The sequence below is a fragment of the Hypanus sabinus genome, chromosome 11 (genome assembly GCF_030144855.1).
Source record: "Hypanus sabinus isolate sHypSab1 chromosome 11, sHypSab1.hap1, whole genome shotgun sequence".
NCBI lineage: Eukaryota > Metazoa > Chordata > Chondrichthyes > Myliobatiformes > Dasyatidae > Hypanus > Hypanus sabinus.
The window spans coordinates 111,906,808-111,928,297 of record NC_082716.1 but is presented as its reverse complement, the minus strand read 5'-3'; the positions used below and the strand labels follow the sequence as shown (position 1 = coordinate 111,928,297).

The window sequence follows — 21,490 nt, the reverse complement described above, 5'->3', positions numbered from 1 at the left end:
GAAGGAGAAGGAGAAGCTGCCAGGGTGAAAGCAGAGTACATAGAAGAAGCTGAAGGGTCGCGTGATCTGACCGAAACAAGTTCTGCTTTAGAAAGGACCAGACTGGAACGCACGAGCGACTATGTACAATATCAAGCAGACAGGCAGGCTCGTCTCCCCTCTCCATACCTATTCGATAACTTCCCCAGCTACGAGGAAGAGAATTTACCCTCGCGGCCCCGCGATGAAGTCAAGAATGAAAGAGCTGACAACCGATATACTTTGACACCAAAGTTACAAAGTTCGATGCGAAGAGACGCGGAGGTTGAATCCAGGATGGCAAATTCCATGAGAAACGTGCGTTCTCAGTCATATAGGCGCCAACGTACTTCTCCAGCCCGCATGCCGCTTGCAGCAGATCCCACGCTGCAGTATTTAGCACGACGGGATCTCGTCACTTCGGGACTGTACCAGTTTGACGATAAACCCGAAAATTACCGTGCTTGGCTCTCCACATTCACCAACGTGATTGACGGGGTCCAGCTCAGTGCAACCCAAAGGTTGGACCTTATGGCGAAATGGCTGGGGAAAGAATCACGCGACCAGGTGAGACGCATGCGTTCAGTGTACATCAACAAACCTGAGCTAGCCTTAAGCGAAGCGTGGGAGAGACTTTGGGAGAGATATGGGGCCCCCGACATTATTGAAGCGGCACTATATCGACGTCTGGAAAACTTTCCTAAGGTGTCAGCCAAAGATCACTTTAAGTTAAGAGAATTCGGAGATTTACTCATGGAGATCCAAGGCTCCAAAGAAGATGGCTATTCAGCTGGTCTAGTATTCCTAGATACTCCATCCGGGATTAGACCAATTGTGGACAAACTTCCATTTGGGCTGCAGGACAAGTGGCTGACTGTTGCCTCAGAGTACAAGGAAGACCACGATGGTCGATTTCCTCCCTTTAAGCACCTCACTAGGTTTGTGTGCAAGGAGGCGAAGAGGCGAAACGACCCTAGCCTTGTAGGTCCAGGAAGCAGTTCGATTTACACCAAGCCAGGCAGATCCGTTTCAAATGTTTTCAACATTGATAAACCCGTGTCAGTGCTCAAGACCGAAGCCCTTACGACTAACAACGACCCTGGCAAGTATTGTCCATTGCATAACAAACCTCACCCCCTGAAAGCATGCAGAATGTTTAGGGAAAAACCCCTTGAAGAGAGGACGGCTCTTCTCAAGGAGAAAAGAATATGTTTTAGATGCTGTTCCTCAACCTCTCACCTCGCCAGAGAGTGTACGATCGCCGTGAAGTGTCCGGAATGTGGCAGCCCAGATCACGTCGAGGCCATGCATCCCGACCTGTCACCACAAACCGAGAGCGCTCCTTCACCCCCACAACAGGACGGCGGGGAGGGAGAGGCTCACTCTAGGTCAATAGCTGTCAGCACGAACTGTACAGAAGTTTGCGGTCAAGCTCAGTCAAGTCGTTCTTGTTCCAAGATCTGCCTCACTAAGGTGTACCCTAAAGGAGCCAAAGACAAGGCCATCAAAGCCTATGTGATTCTGGACGATCAGAGCAATCGTTCACTAGTCAGTCCAGAGTTCTTTAAATTGTTCAACATTGAGAGTGAGCGGTTCCCATACTACCTCAAAACTTGCTCAGGCAACATGGAAACCCAAGGAAGGAAGGCAGAAGGCATCCAGATCGAGTCCCTGGATGGTAAAGTCGTCATCTGTCTCCCTCCGCTCTTAGAGTGCAATGAAATCATGAATAACCGCGCTGGGACCGCGGTGCTACACCAGCCGCATCTCCACCACATCGCCAAACACATCCCAGAACTGGATCCGAAAGCGGAAATACTCCTGCTATTAGGAAGAGATGTTATCCAGGTACACAAGGTTAGGCAGCAGATCAATGGACCACTCAACGCCCCCTTCGCGCAACGTCTGGATCTGGGCTGGGTGGTGATAGGAGAGGTGTGTCTCGGTGACGTACACAAACCGATGGTTAACACACTCAAGACCAATGTGCTAGAGAGTGGCCGCCATTCAATCTTTCAACCCTGCCCGAGTGTCCCGTGCATCAAGGAAGCACAACAAGGCGTTAACAAGCGCGAGGCAAGCGACGAGTCGCTGGGCCAGTCAGTCTTCGCTCTAACGAAGTATGACAACAAACTTGCACAATCAGCTCAAGATACCATTTCTTTAAAAACCAAAGACACCAAGGTCTTCAGAGATGAAGCAAATAATGGGGTTGCCCCATTGCCAATCAGAGAACCACGCCAGCGCTCACCAGATAACAAAGAGCAGGCAGTCAAACGGTTCACGTCCTTACGGAAAACCCGGAAAAGGAAACCCGAGATGCAGCAACGCACCCGATTGGCCCACGAGGTACTGTGCACCCTAATGGCAGAGGTCACAGCCATTATAAACGCACAATCATTCCTACCTGTGTCTTCTGACCCAGAAAACCCCTTTATACTTTCGCCATCAACGCTCCTTACGCAGAAGGCAGGAGCACCTCCTCCACCAGGAGACTTCTCAGACAAGGATTTGTACACAAAGCAATGGAGACAAGTCCAGGCTCTGGCAAATCAGTTTTGGTCCCGCTGGAGACAGAAATATCTACACTCGTTGCAACAGAGACAAAAGTGGACAGAACCCCGAAGGAATCTTCAAGTTGAAGACTTAGTCCTGCTCAGGGACAAGCAAATCGCTCGCAACAGCTGGCCAATGGCCAGAATCACTGCTACATTCCCTAGCGAGGATGGACATGTCAGGAAGATCGAATTGAAGACTACCGACCAAGGCGATGTGAAAATTTACCAAGGGCCAGTTACAGAAGTTATTCTACTTCTACCCAATGACTGATTAAGAGACTAAGTTTTGTACTCTGCTCATTGTGACCTTACGAAGGTCAAGCGGGGAGTGTGCTGTCTTTACGACAGTTATTTAGTTTATAATATTTTCGCTTAGTAATTCATTCAATAGTATTTTCTAGTTAGAATTAGAAGTGTTTAAAGTGTATTCATTGCATGTAAAATATATCGGCATGCGATGACGTCACATCCGGTTTCGCCGCGTCTTGTGGGAAAACACCGGTTTGAAATTAGCGCGAGGGTGGGGGCTTTCCACGAGGCTCACCTGAGCACAAGCAGTTTTGCAGGCATGAGAAATCACAGTGAGAGCAACGCTGTAAGTTAATAGATAATCGATATATTGAACTAAGATGTTAATGCTGATCCTGTTAGAGGTAACGACGGTAGATAATGTTTATGCTTTCCTTAGTTAAAGAGTCGTGGATAGTTTGCATGGAAGTGTATTTAAAGTAGTCAATGGAGCAGGTAAACTCTCCCTGTATACTGCACCTTAGTGTAATGTAGTTATAGTCACCTTTGCAAGTATTTACACTTGAAATGTGATATTAAGGAAGGAACAAATACTGTATCAATCTTGTATTGTTTTATCAACAGTTTTCACCATATGTTAATGTGAAGAGTGAACAGTAAATGGTTAATCTTACTGCGATCTGGTTCTTATTAACTGGTTTATCTCGACGTTAAATTCGGCGTTCGTTACACCCGAAGGAGAACGTTACAGGACCCTTTCTTTCCTTATGGCCTTCCTGTGATGGGCCTTCATTGGACCAGGGAACAATGGCACCTCCTGGAATAAGCAAACAAACTGATGCACAATAAAAGTAGGAGATCGTGCCATCTTATGCCTGCATCCAGTTAAAACATCTACACCAGTTTTTACAAGTATGATTGCTATTCCATTAGGAAAGAGGGCTGGTGAGTTACTGCGCTTGAAATCTGAGGTCCCATTATCGGCGAGGCTGGAGTTCAAGTTCAGTATCCTGTCATCAATGAGGCAGATGTTTGATATGGAGTTTGGTCTCCCGTCATCACTGAGGCAGGAGCATGAGTGTGGAGTTTGGTCTCCCGTCATCACTGAGGCAGGAGTTCGAGTGTGGAGTTTGGTCTCCCGTCATCACTGAGGCAGGAGTTCGAGTGTGGAGTTCAGGATCCCATTATCAGCATGCCTGGTACTTGAGTCTGGAGTTCAGTCTATCGCCATTGGTTCGTCAGGGGGAGAGGTCAATGGGTCAATACTTAAGATCAAAGCCCAAAGGTCAACTGGATGTCCAGAAATCGAAGCACAATAGTTGAAGACCAAAGACTGGAAACCTGTGCTGGAACTGAAGAACTGCTGATGTGTGTTGGAAGGTGTGAGGGAGGAATATGGCTCATCTTGCTGTTGTTCTGTTGCTTATTGTGTTTGGTGTTGTTCTGCTGAACATTGTAGGTATGCCATGTTTGTGCCAGAATGTGTGGTGACACTTGTAGGTTGTTCCTAGCAAACTACGTATTTTACTGATATACTGATTTACTATATACTCAGTGTCCTCTTTATTAGGTACCTCCTGCACAGAGAAAAGATCAAAGATGAAAGTAAATTTATTATGAATGTACTTATGTCACCACATACAACCCTGAAATTCAGTTTTTGTGGGCATACTCAAAAATTCATAATAGAATAACCACCATAAAAGAATCAATGAAAGACCACACCCCAAGTTAGGTGTTCAACCAGTGTACAAAAGACAACGAATTGTTCAAGTACAAAAAAATTAAAAGTAATAAACAAACAATAAATTCAACAACACTGCTAGAGCTCATCCACCTCAAGGTTCGGAGATACTTCTCTCAACACGTGGTTGTAGCCTGTGGTTAGTTGAGTTATTATCACCTCCCCATCAGCTTGAACCAGTCTGGCCATTCCCCTCTGATTTTGGTCAATACCAAGACATTTTTGCCCACAGAGCTGCTGCTCACTGGAATTTTTTTGTTTTGGTTTTTTTTTGCACCATTCTCTGTAAACTTTAGAGACTGCTGTGTGTGAAAATCTCACGAAATCAGCAGTTTCTGAGATACTCAAACCACCCCATCTGGCACCAACAATCATTCTACTGTCAAAGTCACATCTCTTTCCCAATCCGACGTTTGATTTGAACAACGACTGAACCTCTTGACCACGTCTGCATGTTTTTATGATTGGCTAATGAATATTTGCATTAACAAGCAAGTGTACAAGTGGCCACTGGGTGAACGTGTGATAAAAAAATCTAAATTGGAAACTGGCCAGAGGCTCTTCTTGCTCTGTGGAAAGCAGTTCTCTATTTAAAAAAAAAATCCCTACGTCGGCGGTGAAAAAAGCTAGCCAGCCAATCTCTCAATGGCCTGCTGTAACAAGGTGTCACTGCCAGCCAGCCGCAGGACAGAAGGGGATGCGTGAGTGAGCAACAGAGCTGTCTAAGAGACAATGAATGTGTGAGCCGCGGGGACAGCCCTCCACTGTTCCGCAGCGGACAGGAAGAAAGAACCTTAAATTATACAATACCCACGAGGGTCAGTCACATCCGGACAAGCACTTATTCACACAGATTACCGGCTGGTTCAATACACGTTAAAACAGCTGACACTGCTGTCACGCAGGGCACGTAATGTTCACTGACGTGGGATTATGGGCATGTTTAGAAGGGCTGGTATTTATTACTGATCCCAAATACCTGAGATGGCAGCAGCGACAACTGAGAAGCTACGAAGTTTCAAGATTGTTTAATGTCATTTCCACTACAACTGTAAAGGAGAACAAAATAATCTTTACTCCAGATCTAATCGGCACATTAAAACACAATAAAATAAAAAACAATTTTAAAAAGAACAATAAATATAAATACATACAATGGCTCAGACATGGATTGTTCCTTATAGATGGGGGTGGTAATGGGGACGAGCTCCCAGCACCTGTTAAATAGCCTCTGACAACCAAGTCCAGCTCCTGGCCTTTGTGCATGCCTTAGCTACTGGGCCCAGTAGAACAGTTACTTAGAGAGAAGGGGGAAAGGCAGGTTACTGGTGTCTTAAAACCAGTCACTTTGGGTTGTTGGGGCTTTTCAGCCGTGGTTAGCAGCTCACCTAGGAGAAGGAAAACTCTGATCTCAAACCTCCGCTGTCCTGCAGCTGTACCCACTCATGGGGAAGACTTCATGAGTAAACCCCGAGGAAAAAATCCAGAGCAGGAGTCCCTAAGGCAGTCCTATGTTGAGTTCAAAGCTGGCTGGCAGCTCCTGTGATCCCTCTGGTGCCAAACTGTATCGATCCCTCCCATTCCTTTGGGTTCATCAAATGTGTGGAGAGGGGGAGTTTGCTACAAGGGCAACAGCCTGCTCTCCATATTGTGCAGCCCTGGTCTCCGTATCTAGACAGCTAGGATGCAAGGTCCATGATCACCCCAGAGCAACGGATGCCTCAGAACACCGAGATTGATTGCATGCCCTCAAAGTGACACTAGGCACAGGAGTATGCATTCTGACGGGAAATGATACAATCGTGGTGCTGGGCTGAGTTAGTGCATGGAAGTCAAAAGAATTTCACACGGTGGAGTTACTACTGTGTGGATCTTAAATAACCCAAGGACAAGTCTAAATAAGGCAAACTGGTTTCTTTCAAAAGACCTTCAAAGTACAAAGCTCTCAGTAAATTTATTATCTATGGAAAGTGTGTAAGCAGCACACCCAGGACTTCCTGCCTGGAAGTGCGGTACTGATGCCACAGCACCGCCAGCCGGCATATCAGAGAACAAATAGATCAACATATACAACACGGAGAGTCATCATCTTGTGGGCATTCACTGTAAATACAAGAAACACAATAGAATCAATGAAAGACCATGCCCAACAGGATGGACAACGACCATTACAAAAAAAAAACTCCTGCAAATACAAAGAGAAAAAAATCATAATAATAAATATCAAGAACATTACTCACTCCTTTAAAGTGAGTCCAGTGAGAACAGTTCCGTGATGGAGCAAGTGAAGTTATCCACACTTGTTCAGGAGCCTGATGGCTGTGGGGTAATAACTGTTTCTGAACCTGATGGTGTGGAACCTGAGGCTCATTGTGGTGAGTGAAGTTATCCACACTGGTTCAGGAGCCTGACGGTTGTGGAGTAATAACTGTTCCTGAACCTGGTGGTGTGGGACCAGAGGGTCATTGTGGTGAGTGAAGTTATCCACACTGGTTCAGGAGCCTGATGGTTGTGGGGTAATAACTGTTCCTGAACCTGGTGGTGTGGGACCTGAGGCTCATTGTGGTGAGTGAAGTTATCCACACTGGTTCAGGAGCCTGATGGTTGTGGGGTAATAACTGTTCCTGAACCTGGTGGTGTGGGACCTGAGGCTCATTCTGGTGAGTGAAGTTACCCACGCCGGTTCAGGAGCCTGATGGTTGTGGGGTAATAACTGTTCCTGAACCTGAGGGTGTGGAACCTGAGGCTCATTGTGGTGAGTGAAGTTATCCACACTGGTTCAGGAGCCTGATGGTTGTGGGGTAATAACTGTTCCTGAACCTGGTGGTGTGGGACCTGAGGCTCATTCTGGTGAGTGAAGTTACCCACGCCGGTTCAGGAGCCTGATGGTTGTGGGGTAATAACTGTTCCTGAACCTGGTGGTGTGGGACCTGAGGCTCATTGTGGTGAGTGAAGTTATCCACACTGGTTCAGGAGCCTGATGGCTGTGGGGTAATAACTGTTCCTGAACCTGGTGGTGTGGGACCTGAGGCTCATTGTGGTGAGTGAAGTTATCCACACTGGTTCAGGAGCCTGATGGTTGTGGGGTAATAACTGTTCCTGAACCTGGTGGTGTGGGACCTGAGGCTCATTGTGGTGAGTGAAGTTATCCACACTGGTTCAGGAGCCTGATGGTTGTGGGGTAATAACTGTTCCTGAACCTGGTGGTGTGGGACCTGAGGCTCATTGTGGTGAGTGAAGTTATCCACACTGGTTCAGGAGCCTGATGGTTGTGGGGTAATAACTGTTCCTGAACCTGGTGGTGTGGGACCTGAGGCTCATTGTGGTGAGTGAAGTTATCCACACTGGTTCAGGAGCCTGATGGTTGTGGGGTAATAACTGTTCCTGAACCTGGTGGTGTGGGACCTGAGGCTCATTGTGGTGAGTGAAGTTATCCACACTGGTTCAGGAGCCTGATGGTTGTGGGGTAATAACTGTTCCTGAACCTGGTGGTGTGGGACCTGAGGCTCCTGTACCTTCTACCTAATGGCAGTATCTAAAAGAGAGCATGTCCTGGGTGGTGTGGGTTACTGATGTTGGATGCTGCTTTCCAAAACAGTGTAGATGTGATCAGTGGTGGGGAGGGCTTTACCCATGATGGACTGGGCTGTTTCCACTACTTTCTGTAGCTTTTCCATACAAGGGCATTGGTGTTTCCATACCAGCCCATGATACAACCAGTCAATAAACTCTCCATCGCACACAGAAGTTTGTCAAAGTTTCAGATAACATGCCAAATTTTTGTAAACTTCTAAGAATGTAGAGGCGCTGCTGTGCTTTCTTCAACTAGTTAATTGAATTAGTTGTAAACACGAGATTCTGCAGATAATGGAAACCCTGATCAGCAGAAACAAAATTAATACTGTGGGCATCCTATGCTGGCACCGGAATATGTGGCAATACTTATGGGCTGAACCCAACACATCCCTAGGTAATGCTAGTTCTTAATGCAAATGACACATTTCAATATACGTGTGTCACATAAATGAATCAGAATTTGCTAGAGGAACTCAGCAAGTCGGGCAATATCTACGGAGGGGAATAAGCAGTTGACGTATCGGGCCAAGACCCTTCTTGAGGATTGGAAATGAAGGGGGAAAATGACAGAGTGAGACTGTGGCAGGAAGGAGGAGGAGTACAAGCTGGCAAGTTATAGGTGAGACCAGGTTAGGGGAAAGGTGGGTGACTGATGTGAGAAGCTGGGAGGGTTAGACGGAAGAGGTGCTGAAGATGGAATCTGACAGGAGAGGACAGTGGATCATGGAAGAAAGGGGAAGAGTAGGGGATCCAGAAGGAGGTGATGAGCAGGAGAGAAGGGTGGGAAGGGAACCACACTGGGAAATGAAGAACAAGAGGGAGGGAGGAGTAGATGAATCGAAGTCCATGCCATGAGGCTGGAGGCTACCCTGATGGAGTATGAGGAGTTGCTCTTCGAACCCAAGAGTGGCCTCATTGTGTCAGTAGAGGAACCAGTGGAGCAACATGTCAGAATTGGAACTGGTAGTTGAAATGAAACGAGTAACCACCAGGAGATCCTGCCTTTTGCTGCGGACAGAGCATCCCCCCCCCCCCGGTCTGTGTCAGCTCTCACACACTGAGGAGTCTGCACTGGAAACACCGCATACAATGAAAGGCTGGCAGGCTAAGTGTCGCCTCACCCACAAGAACTGTTTGGAGCCCTGAATGGTGATGAGAGAACCAGTTAGTTTTTCATGACAACGAATTAGAAGCAGGTTTAAATCACTGGCATATGTCGTGAAATTTGTTGTTTTGCAGCAGCAGTACATAATTTTAAAAATAGTATAGATTACAGTAAGATCTCTCTTTCTCACATATACATACAGAACCTCTTCACCTTTCAATGTACACACACACACACACGTCGGGGAGGCTAGTACCCAAGATGGAACAGGCTGAGACTGCACTGGCTGCAGCTTTTTCTAATGCTGTACAGTGGCTCCTCCTTAAACTGCTCCCCGTGGTACATCGGCACCAACATGCGAGCCTCTGGTGACAGACCAAGTCTCCTTGAGCTCCTGATGAAATACGGCCGCTGTCGTGCCTTCTCGGATAGATCTTCAAAGGTATTGGCACCCAGGAAGTTGGAGCTGCTCACCCTCTCCACTGCTGATCCCTCAGTGAGGGCTGGAGTGTGTCCCCTCGATTTCCCCTTCCTGAAGTCACAATTCCTTGGTCCATTGCCCCGGCTCTCGACACTGGCATTACAATCTCAATGGCCATTGTGGGATCTGAATTGGCTTCCCCGGATTCCTGGCCCAAGCCGTTCAATCACTGATTCAATACCAACAACTGTGCTAGTGCCAGTGAAAAACACAGTTTGGACCAATGCACGACTGAATTAGTGGCTGCCTGACAGAATTAATGAATTCTCCAAAGACCATTCACATTTGATACATGGGTACTTTCCATGAGGAATTTAGACAACGGTCAATAAGAGAAAGAAACCAGAATTATTTCCCCCACCCTTTTCCTACTCCTGCCAATTTGCACCTCAGGTCTGGCAACATTTTCTCCTCCCCCATGCACATCAATGTGACCGAAGTAGATAATGACAAAGAGGATTTCTGCCATTTGTGAGACTATGTTGTGCAGATGCCCAGGGATGGAATAGTCTACAGGAAGTGGTGAATACAGCTCAGTCTATCACAGGAAATGCCCCTCCCGAACACCGAGCACATTGACACGAAGCATTGTCGCAGGAAAGCAGCGTCCATCATCAAGGAACCGCACTCAACCAGGCCATGCTCCCCCTCGCTGCTGCCATCAGGAAGGAGGTACTCGGATGGTATATTTTATGTATTTTTCTATATTTTATGTACAGTACTGTGCAAAACTCTTAGGCACCGCAGATATATACAAGTGCCTATGACCTTTGCACAGTGCTGTACAGGAGCCTCAGGTCCCACATCACCAGGTTCAGGAACAGTTATTACCCCTCAACCATCAGGCTCCTGAACCGGTGTGGATAACTTCACTCACCACAATGAGCCTCAGGTCCCACACCACCAGGTTCAGGAACAGTTATTACCCCACAACCATCAGGCTCCTGAACCAGTGTGGATAACTTCACTCACCACAATGAGCCTCAGGTCCCACACCACCAGGTTCAGGAACAGTTATTACCCCACAACCATCAGGCTCCTGAACCAGTGTGGATAACTTCACTCACCACAATGTGCCTCAGGTCCCACACCACTAGGGTCAGGAACAGTTATTACCCCACAACCATCAGGCTCCTGAACCAGTGTGGATAACTTCACTCACCACAATGAGCCTCAGGTCCCACACCACCAGGTTCAGGAACAGTTATTACCCCACAACCATCAGGCTCCTGAACCAGTGTGGATAACTTCACTCACCACAATGAGCCTCAGGTCCCACACCACCAGGTTCAGGAACAGTTATTACCCCACAAACATCAGGCTCTTGAACCAGTGTGGATAACTTCACTCACCACAATGAGCCTCAGGTCCCACACCACCAGGTGCAGGAACAGTTATTACCCCACAACCATCAGGCTCCTGAACCAGTGTGGATAACTTCACTCACCACAATGAGCCTCAGGTCCCACACCACCAGGTTCAGGAACAGTTATTACCCCACAACCATCAGGCTCCTGAACCAGTGTGGATAACTTCACTCACCACAATGAGCCTCAGGTCCCACACCACCAGGTGCAGGAACAGTTATTACCCCACAACCATAAGGCTCCTGAACCAGTGTGGATAACTTCACTCACCACAATGAGCCTCAGGTCCCACACCACCAGGTTCAGGAACAGTTATTACCCCACAACCATCAGGCTCCTGAACCAGTGTGGATAACTTCACTCACCACAATGAGCCTCAGGTCCCACACCACCAGGTTCAGGAACAGTTATTACCCCACAACCATCAGGCTCCTGAACCAGTGTGGATAACTTCACTCACCACAATGAGCCTCAGGTCCCACACCACCAGGTTCAGGAACAGTTATTACCCCACAACCATCAGGCTCCTGAACCAGTGTGGATAACTTCACTCACCACAATGAGCCTCAGGTCCCACACCACCAGGTTCAGGAACAGTTATTACCCCACAACCATCAGGCTCCTGAACCAGTGTGGATAACTTCACTCACCACAATGAGCCTCAGGTCCCACACCACCAGGTTCAGGAACAGTTATTACCCCACAACCATCAGGCTCCTGAACCAGTGTGGATAACTTCACTCACCACAATGAGTCTCAGGTCCCACACCACCAGGTTCTGTAACAGTTATTACCCCACAACCATCAGGCTCCTGAACCGGTGTGGATAACTTCACTCACCACAATGAGCCTCAGGTCCCACACCACGTTCAGGAACAGTTATTACCCCACAACCGTCAGGCACCGGAACCAACGTGGACAACTCTGAACCTCTTCCAAAACCTCTTGCATGAACTCTACAACTGAGTAAATCACAGTAAACCCTGAGGAAAAACTCCAGAGCTGGTGTCCCTAAGGGGATCCCATGCTGTCTGGCAACTCCGGCAACGCTGCTGGTGTCAAACTTCATCGGTCTCTGCTGTTCCTTTGGGTTCATCAGATAAGTGGTGGGGGTAGCTACATTGGCTACAGCTCGCTCTCCATATTGTACTGGAGAGGCTTGCGGATCTGGACCGTTCGGATGAAACACTCATTGTCAACTCTGACCTTTGGAGGGCCTCATTTCATTTGATTTTTTGTATTTGCACAGTTAGTCTTCTTTTGCACTTTGATTGTTCGTGTGCAGATTTCACTGAATCTACTGAATTGCTTTTTTTCTACTGTGTCTGCTCATAAGGAAATTAATCTCAGACTAGTGTACTTAGATAATAAATTTCCTTTCTACTTTGCTACATTTATAACAGGGCTCGCACTTCATGTGGTATTCAAAGGAAAAGAGAGAGGGACAGGCGAGCCCAGGACAGAGGACTGGCGAGCTGCTGTAGGCCCCTATGCCCCCAGTACAGGTGTTGGGCTTAAGAAGAAAAATCATCCCCAAATTCAGTTATTCCATTACAGTCGGCTATGCTATCACTGCCTGGATCACAAATTGTGGAATTCTCTCCATCTCTCTGCCTATTTTAAACTGAGTCTCGTTGCTCACAAGACTGCTGGAGGTCTGGCAGTCTGTGCTGGGGTGGGGGGGGGTGTGTGTGTGAGAGAGAGGGGGAGAGGAGAGAGAGGGGAGAGGGGGAGAGGGAGGGAGGGAGAGGGAGAGAGAGAGGAGGGAGAGAGAGGGGGAGAGAGAGGGAGGAGAGAGGAGGAGAGAGAGGAGGGGGAGAGAGAGGGGGAGAGAGAGAGGGGGAGAGAGGGGGGAGAGAGGGGAGAGAGGAGGGGGAGAGAGAGGGAGAGAGAGGGGGAGAGAGAGAGAGAGAGAGGAGCAAAGGAAAGGGCTTATATCTTTGCTGTTGTTGTTGAGTCCTGTGTTGCTCTGCTGAAGACGGTGGATGTGCTATGTTGATGCTGGAGTGCGTGGCAACAATTGAGGGCTGCTGCCAGCACATTTAACACAAACAACACATTTCACTCTACATATGATAAACAAATGAATCAGAATGTGAAAATGTACTTTTAATAAGGCTTAAATTTTGTCTGACAATGCTGCCCCTACAGGACATTTTTCCCCGGGAAAAGTATAGCAGTTAGTCTAACGCAATTACAGTCCCAACAACCCAGGTTTATTTTCCATCGCTGTCTGTAAGGAGTTTATACGTTCTCCCCATAACAGTGTAGGTTTCCTCTGGGTGCTCCTGCTTCTGCCCACATTTGAAAGGTGTACCGGCTACTAAGGATTAATAAATTATGCTAGATTGGTGCCAGAATCATGGTGAAGCTTTGGGCTGCCCCCAGCATATCACCGTACTGTGTTGGTTAAGACAAATGTCACATTTCACTGTATGCTTCAACATACATATGACAAGTAAAACTAATCTTTAAAAGATCTTTTAATATCAGGGAATGAATACAGCATACAACCTGAAGTTCGTACTCTTCAGACCCACCCCAAAGAATGGATTACAGTAAAACATTAGAGCCCCAAAGCCCCCGTCCCCTCCCAAGCTAATGCAGCAGCAAATCATCAGCCGTCTCCCTTTCCCCTCTTACTCAGCAGGAAGCATCAGCCCACATCACCAACCAGGCAGGCAATAGCAAAGCCCCTAAAGAGAGACCACGATCCAACGAAAACTATTGTTCACCCAACAATTCGACATGCCACGGGCTCTCTCCTTCCCCAACAATGGACGGAGTGAGGGGGGAGAACAACAAAACAGAACAGCTCACCGATTACGATTTTACAGTCTGCCGCATTGCTTTCATTCCGAGTTTCCCCCTCTCGAGAATCGACAGCAAACACTCCCCCACCGTAGAGAGAAAGAGGATTGTAAGAGTGACCTGAGGGACAACCTGTTCATAGAGGGCAATGTGTGAATGGAACAAGTTGCCAGAGGAATGGGTATAGTTACGATATTTGGACAGCTACATGGACAGGAAAGGTTTGGAGGGACACAGATCAAACGCAGGCAAGTTAGGCTACGTAGATCAGTTACTCTGAAGGGTCTGACTTTGTGCTGCATGCCAGTTGCTACACAAATACAAATTGCCATGGTCGGCTGGATGACTCAGCTTTTTGCTCTGCCTTGCTGACAGATCAATTGATCTAATTTAATCGATTCAAGAACTTATTCTGAAATCTAATTAAATCCATGGCTTGCTTGTGTGTCTCTATCTTTCTCTTAGGCATCACTGGGGATCTCTGAAAGCCACTGCCGATTAAAGACTAAATATCAGCTTTATTTTTCACAGGTCTAATCGAAATATACAGCGAAATGCGTCATCTCAATTCAATTCAAGTTTAATTGTCATTCAACCATACAGGAGTACAGCCAAACGAGACAGCGTTACTCCAGGGTCAAGGTGCAAAACACAGTACTGACGGTCACACACGGCACAAAGCACACGCAAAGTAGCAAGCACAAGTGGTATCACAATCACTCTAAAAAGGGAGACGAAAACACTCAACCTACATCTGCAATAGAGCCTGTCTCCTGCCCAGCAAACGCTGGGGGGGAGCGGGGCAGCACCAACTCCATCATGGACGCCGCACCACACCGACCCCGGTAGACTGCACCAGCTTCAGCGCCTCTCTCCTGGCTGCTGCATTAAGGCAACACCAAGGGGAACTAAACAAGGTCAGAGTGAGAATACTAAACTTCTTTAGGACGGTGTTGGTGCTGAAAAGCATCATGCTAACCACTGGGCTACCCCCTCATTCTTCTAAATTGCAGGGAGTACAGGACCAGAGCCATCAAACACTCCTCATGCAACGTCTTTCAAACCCAAATCATTTCTGTGAACCTCTTTTGGACTGTCCTCAATGGCAGCACATCCTTTCTTGGATGAGGGGTCCAAGACTGCTCACAATACTCCAAGTGAGGCCTCACCAGTGCCTTATACAGCCTCAGCATCACATCCCTGCCTTCACTTTCCAGGGCACTCGAAATATATGGCAAGACTGCCTCTGCCTTCCTTACCATCAACTCAACCTGCAAGCTAACCTTTAGGAAACCTTACACAAGGACTCCCAAGTCCCTTTGCAACCCTGAATTTTGAATTTGCTCCCATTTAGAACATCTTCTGCACTCATGTCTGCTTGTTCCTTTTCCAGGTGGTTGGGGTCCATGAACTACAGCTGTGTTTAAGCTACAATCTCCTCAGACGGTGGGTCCTAACTCTTTGGAACCTGCCAGGCAGCTTGGGTTGCGGGGTCTCCAGGAGCAGCTCGGAAGGTGTGCACCTTTAGGGTGCGGCCCTGAGGACCACCTGATACCTCGCTGACTGAAGCGTTGTGGGAGATGGAAACACCAAGACAGCGGAAGCAGTTGTCTGGAGGCCTTGGTCCCTGGGTGATATCTCTCTCCCCTCTCCCTCTCTCTAAGAGGAGAGACGTCTGCTGACTCTCAAGTCTGGGGAACTCGAAATAAGTGACACTGCAGACTGTTAATGTCAAAACAGCGAGCTGTTGGCCTCCCCTCTCGCTGTTGAAGGTGTGATTCTTAGTGAGAGGGCCTGCTGAGGCGTTGGGATGAACTGTAGTTTGTAATGGACTTTGGGGGCTTACTATTGCTCGCTTGGTGGGTGGTGGGGGGAGCTGGATGCTTCTTACTGGATTAAGTGGGGGGAGCGAGCAGGGGTGAAGTTTCTGCTGCTGCTTGTGCGTGGGAGGGGGGATTTGGGGTTCTAACGTTTTTCTGTCAGTCATTCTTCGGGTGTTTCTCTCTATTTCATGAATGTCTGTGAAAAGTGAAAGTTTCAGGTTCTCTGACATTAAATTGAACCGCGGAATGGTCCAGTATGCCTCTAATCCCTGGACTGCCTACAGCCAGGGTCACACGGTGTCAGGGAGAGAAAGAACAAAGCCGTTGATCACTTCAGACACTCAGCTGCAACGTAATTAGGTTCACGGCTTGCCTGTATGTGATTATCGACTGAACCTCCGGGGAGCCGGAATGAAAGGGAAATGACATGAATTAAAGTTACATTAAACAGCTGGAGACTAATTGCTTCATTTGTTTAGCAAGGACAGAGTGTTTTTTTTAAATTATTCAGCCTTCAAAGACAACATCACTTGTTATCTAAAGGGGAGAAATAACCTTGGATTGGTATAATTGGAAAATTGGGACATAACCTAATGGGGATGTTTCAACTTCAAAAGCAAATATTATCCTCATTTCAGACTTTTGTTCCTGGTACACCTGAAGGCAATGCATCGCTATAGAAACACAGTTTCTATACAGTTTCTAGGCATACATAATGAACAGGTCGTCATTTAATTTACTTACTTATTGATGCACAGTGCTGAACAGGCCCTTCGAGCCCTTCAAGCCCTGTCACCCATTAAACCGTAGTCTAAACACAGAGCAATTTACAATGACCAAATACCCTACTAACAGGTATGTCTTTGAACCGTGAGAGGAAACCCACAAGTTCAACGGGAGACTGTCAAACTCCTTCCAGACAGCAGCAGGAATTGCAGCTGGGTTGCTGGTGCTGTAAAACACTGTGCTAACCATAACGTTACCATGCCATCCTATTAGAAAAACACTCGCTTAAAGGACACTCATTTGTTCATTATGTGCCACGTTTTATAACATGGGCACTGATGGTTCTACCATGATTGTTCTCGACAAATTTTTCTGCAGAAGTGGTGTGCCATTGCCTTCTTTAGGAAAGTGACTTTACAGATGGGTGTCCCTAGCCACTACAATTCTCTTCAGAGGTCATTTGCCTGGCATCAGTGGTCACATAACCAGGATTTGTGTTATGTACCAGCTGCTCATATGGCCATCCAATGCCTGCTGCCCTGGCTTCATGTGACGCTGATCGGGGGGAGATATGGGCCTGAGCAGCTACGATAGCTTGCCGAAGGGTGACCAGCAACGCTAGTGGAGGGAAGGAGTTCCTTGTACCTCCTTTGGTAGAGACCCCACCACCCAATAAAGGACACTCGCATTTCCACTGAAAACTGTCCCAGAGAGCTGTAAAATTAGTCAGCTCCATCATGGGCACTAGCCTCCGTAGTATCCAGGACATTTATCCAGGTGTCCCAGGAAGGCAGTGTCCATCATTAAGGACCCTCTTCACCCAGGACATGCCCTCTTTGCTACCATCAGGGAGGAGGTACAGAAACCTGAAGGCACACACTCAGCTTCCTCCCCTCTGCTATAATGGACATTGAACTCACAAACACTGCCTCACTATATATTTCCATTTTTTTTGCAATAAACATATAAATAAACACCCTTGTGCATTTACTGTAATTCTGATTTTTTCTCTGTATTATCATGTACTGCTGCCGCAGAGTGAACAAATTTCATGACATCTGCCAGTGAAATTAAACCTGTTTCTGATACACTAAGACTGCCAACACTACCACTTAGACCGCTTATTTCGTTATAATTGCTAGATTCAGTTTCACTTGTTTTTTTTTAATTATTACAAGACTGTTCATCATTGCTGGTTACTTAAAACTTCATTATTTTGGAGCGCAGTGTCACCCACCCCCTCCCCGATCCCTAGCTTAGTCTCTGCTCAGTTTTGGCTTGTTTCCAAATAACTGCTACACCAATTAATTAAAAGTCATTCCACCTGCTCTCAATCAAGTAAAGTCAAGTTTACTGTCTTCTAACTACTAGGATAGATATGAAATTGAAGTTATTAGGCATTGGGCAGTTTTACCTGGCTCCATCATCAGGGACCCTCACACCTGAGACATGCTCTCTTCTCGCTGCTGCCACCAGGGCGAAGGTACAGGAATCTCAGGCCCCACACCACCAGGTTCAGGAACAGTTATTACCCCTCAACCATCAGGCTCCTGAACCGGTGTGGATAACTTCACTCACCACAATGAGCCTCAGGTCCCACACCACCAGGTTCAGGAACAGTTATTACCCCACAACCATCAGGCTCCTGAACCAGTGTGGATAACTTCACTCACCACAATGAGCAACAGGTCCCACACCACCAGGTTCAGGAACAGTTATTACCCCACAACCATCAGACTCCTGAACCAGTGTGGATAACTTCACTCACCACAATGAGCCTCAGGTCCCACACCTCCAGGTTCAGGAACACCTATTACCCCACAACCATCAGGCTCCTAAACCAGTGTGGATAACTTCACTCACCACAATGAGCCTCAGGTCCCACACCACCAGGTTCAGGAACAGCTATTACCCCACAACCATCAGGCTCCTGAACCGGTGTGGATAACTTCACTCACCACAATGAGCCTCAGGTCCCACACCACCAGGTTCAGGAACAGTTATTACCCCACAACCATCAGGCTCCTGAACCAGTGTGGATAACTTCACTCACCACAATGAGCCTCAGGTCCCACACCACCAGGTTCAGGAACAGTTACTACCCCACAACCATCAGGCTCCTGAACCAGTGTGGATAACTTCACTCACCACAATGAGCATCAGGTCCCACACCACCAGGTTCAGGAACAGTTATTACCCCACAACCATCAGACTCCTGAACCAGTGTGGATAACTTCACTCACCACAATGAGCCTCAGGTCCCACACCCCCAGGTTCAGGAACAGCTATTACCCCACAACCATCAGGCTCCTGAACCGGTGTGGATAACTTCACTCACCACAATGAGCCTCAGGTCCCACACCCCCAGGTTCAGGAACAGCTATTACCCCACAACCATCAGGCTCCTGAACCGGTGTGGATAACTTCACTCACCACAATGAGCCTCAGGTCCCACACCACCAGGTTCAGGAACAGTTATTACCCCACAACCATCAGGCTCCTGAATCGGTGTGGATAACTTCACTCACCACAATGAGCCTCAGGTCCCACACCACCAGGTTCAGGAACAGTTATTACCCCACAACGCTTAGGCTCTTGAACCAAATGGGCTAATATCACTCAACTTCACTTGCCCCATCATTGAAATATTGCCACAACCAATGGACTCACTTTCAAGGACTTTTCATCTCATGTTCTTGCTATTTATTGTTTATTTATTTGTTATTATCGTTGCTTTATTTTTGTATTTGTATTGTTCATTGTCTTCTGCACACTGGCTGAACGCCCTAGTAGGAAGATCTTCCATTGATTCTGTTAAAACCTCTGGTTTGATTATTAGTCTATAGATTTATTGAGTATGCCCACAAGAAAATGAATCTCAGGCTGACATTTACTTTGAACTTGAACTATCCAAGTCTCTTAAATGCATCCACGTCTACCATCACCCCCACAACTCTGTGTAAGTCAAGTTTATCATCATTTAACTATATATATGTATGCAGTCAAATGACATATTTCTCCGGATCAGGGTGTAAAACACAGTAGTATACATTACAGACAAGTAACATACAATAACTTGGGAAGTAAGGATAAGAACATAAGAAATAGGAGCAGAAGTAGGCCATCCGGCCCATCGAGCCTGCCCCACCGTTCAATAAGATCATGGCTGATCCGTCCGTAAACTCAGCTCCATCTACCTGCCTTTTCCCCATAACCCTTAATGCCCTTACTAAGAAAAAACCTATCTAACTATTTCTTAAATATATTTAGTGAGGAAGCCTCAACTGCTTCCCTGGGCAGAGAATTCCACAGATTCACCACTCTCTGGGGAAAAACAGTTTCTTCTCATCTCTGTCCTAAATTTTCTCCCCTGAATCTTGAGGCAATGTCCTCTAGTTCTAGTCTCACCTACCAATGGAAACAACTTTCCTACTTCTATCTTATCTATCCCTTGCAAAATTTTGATTGTTTCTATAAGGTCCCCCTCTTTCTTCTGAATTCCAGAGAGGGGTGAGTGGGGTGCCGCAGGGGTCAGTGCTGGGCCCACAGCTGTTTACCATTTACATTGATGATTTGGAAGAGGGGTCTAAGTGTAGCATATATTCCTCTGCAGACTCTCCACATCCTCTACAATTTGCTTTTCCATTCAACTTAGTGTCATCAGCAAAGTTTGCTACGCTACACTCAGTCCCCTCTTCCAAATCATCAATGTAAATGGTAAACAGCTGCAGGCCCAGCACCAACCCCTGCGGCACCCCACTCACCACAGATTGCCAACAGGAGAAACACCCATTTATACCAACTCTCTGCCTTCTATCGGTTAACCAATCCACTATCCATGCTTCCTCCAACTCCACGCATCCGTATCTTATTTATAAGTCTCTTGTGCGGCACCTTATCGAACGCCTTCTGGAAATCCAAGTATACGACATCCACCTGTTCCCCTCTATCCACTGCACGCATTATATCCTCAAAGAACTCCCATAAGTTTGTCAAACAGGACCTGCCCTTTCTGAATCCATGCTGCGTCTGTCTAATGGAACCACTCCTTTCTAAATGTTTCATTATTTCTTCCTTAATGACAGCTTCAAGCATTTTCCCAACTACAGATGTTTATAATATTTTTATTCAGAACAAAAAAAAATTTACAGAGTGCACACATAGATACATCTCAACATAACTTGTGTACATTCATATATTGTAATAAAATTGATCAAAATGTTATAGCATAACACATAAAGGTATACCACACTGTAATCAAAAATTTAAAGATCGGTCATACATCATAAATTTTTTTTTTTATATATATATATATATATATATATAAAAAATCAACCCCCTACCAACTACCAAAGAAAAAAGCTGATGGATGACAATGGATAATTAGAAAAAAAACATATTCACTTAAGAACAGAAGATAAAAATATACATAAAAGTTAAACTTTATAAATAGGAAAAGTAATTTAGGAAAGGTCCCCAAATATCATAAAAAGATTGTTTCAAATTTAAGACTGAGCAGTGGATCTTTTCTAAATTTAAATACGACATATCACGTAGCCATTGAAGATGTGTAGGAGGGGTAGACTCCTTCCATTTAAGCAAGATTGCTCTTCTTGCTAAAAGAGAGGTAAAAACTAAAACCTGTAGGTTAGGAGTATTTAAAGTTATATCTTCATTTGCAATAATGCCAGACAAGGCAGTAAGGGGATTTGGGACAAATTGGACCCTAGAAAGTTGAGAAGGTATGAAATACTTCCCGCCAAAACTTTTCAATTTTAGGGCAAAACCAAAACATATGAATTAAAGAGGCATCAGCAGAGTTGCATTTATTACAAAGTGGAGAAACATTCGGGTAAAAACTGGAGAGCTTCTGTTTAGAAATGAAAGCTTTACGAACCACTTTAACTTGTAGAAGAGAATGACGAGCACAGAAAGATGATTTATTAACCCGTTTAAGAATTTTATTCCATCTATCATCAGAAATCTGACAATTTAGGTCATCCTCCCAAGCTTTTTTTATTTTATCTAAAAA

General features: G+C 46.4%; 2 protein-coding genes across 2 annotated transcripts in view; one reads left to right on the top strand and one right to left on the bottom strand.

Annotated features, from left to right (window-relative positions):
- The window catches only part of sars2 (seryl-tRNA synthetase 2, mitochondrial), a 109,258-nt gene that overhangs the window by 61,407 nt on the left and 26,361 nt on the right, over positions 1–21,490 (bottom strand). The window lies entirely within an intron of this gene.
- On the top strand, positions 1,853–3,564 carry LOC132401639 (uncharacterized). Its single transcript, XM_059983655.1, has 2 exons — positions 1,853–3,171; positions 3,450–3,564. Exon 1 carries the CDS (start codon positions 1,981–1,983, stop codon positions 2,845–2,847), a length of 867 nt encoding a protein of 288 aa, XP_059839638.1. The 5' UTR covers positions 1,853–1,980; the 3' UTR covers positions 2,848–3,171; positions 3,450–3,564.

Excerpts from the sequence above, each read along its gene's own strand:
- LOC132401639 (XM_059983655.1), top strand. The coding sequence starts at position 1,981 with ATGGTTAACACACTCAAGACCAATGTGCTAGAGAGTGGCCGCCATTCA.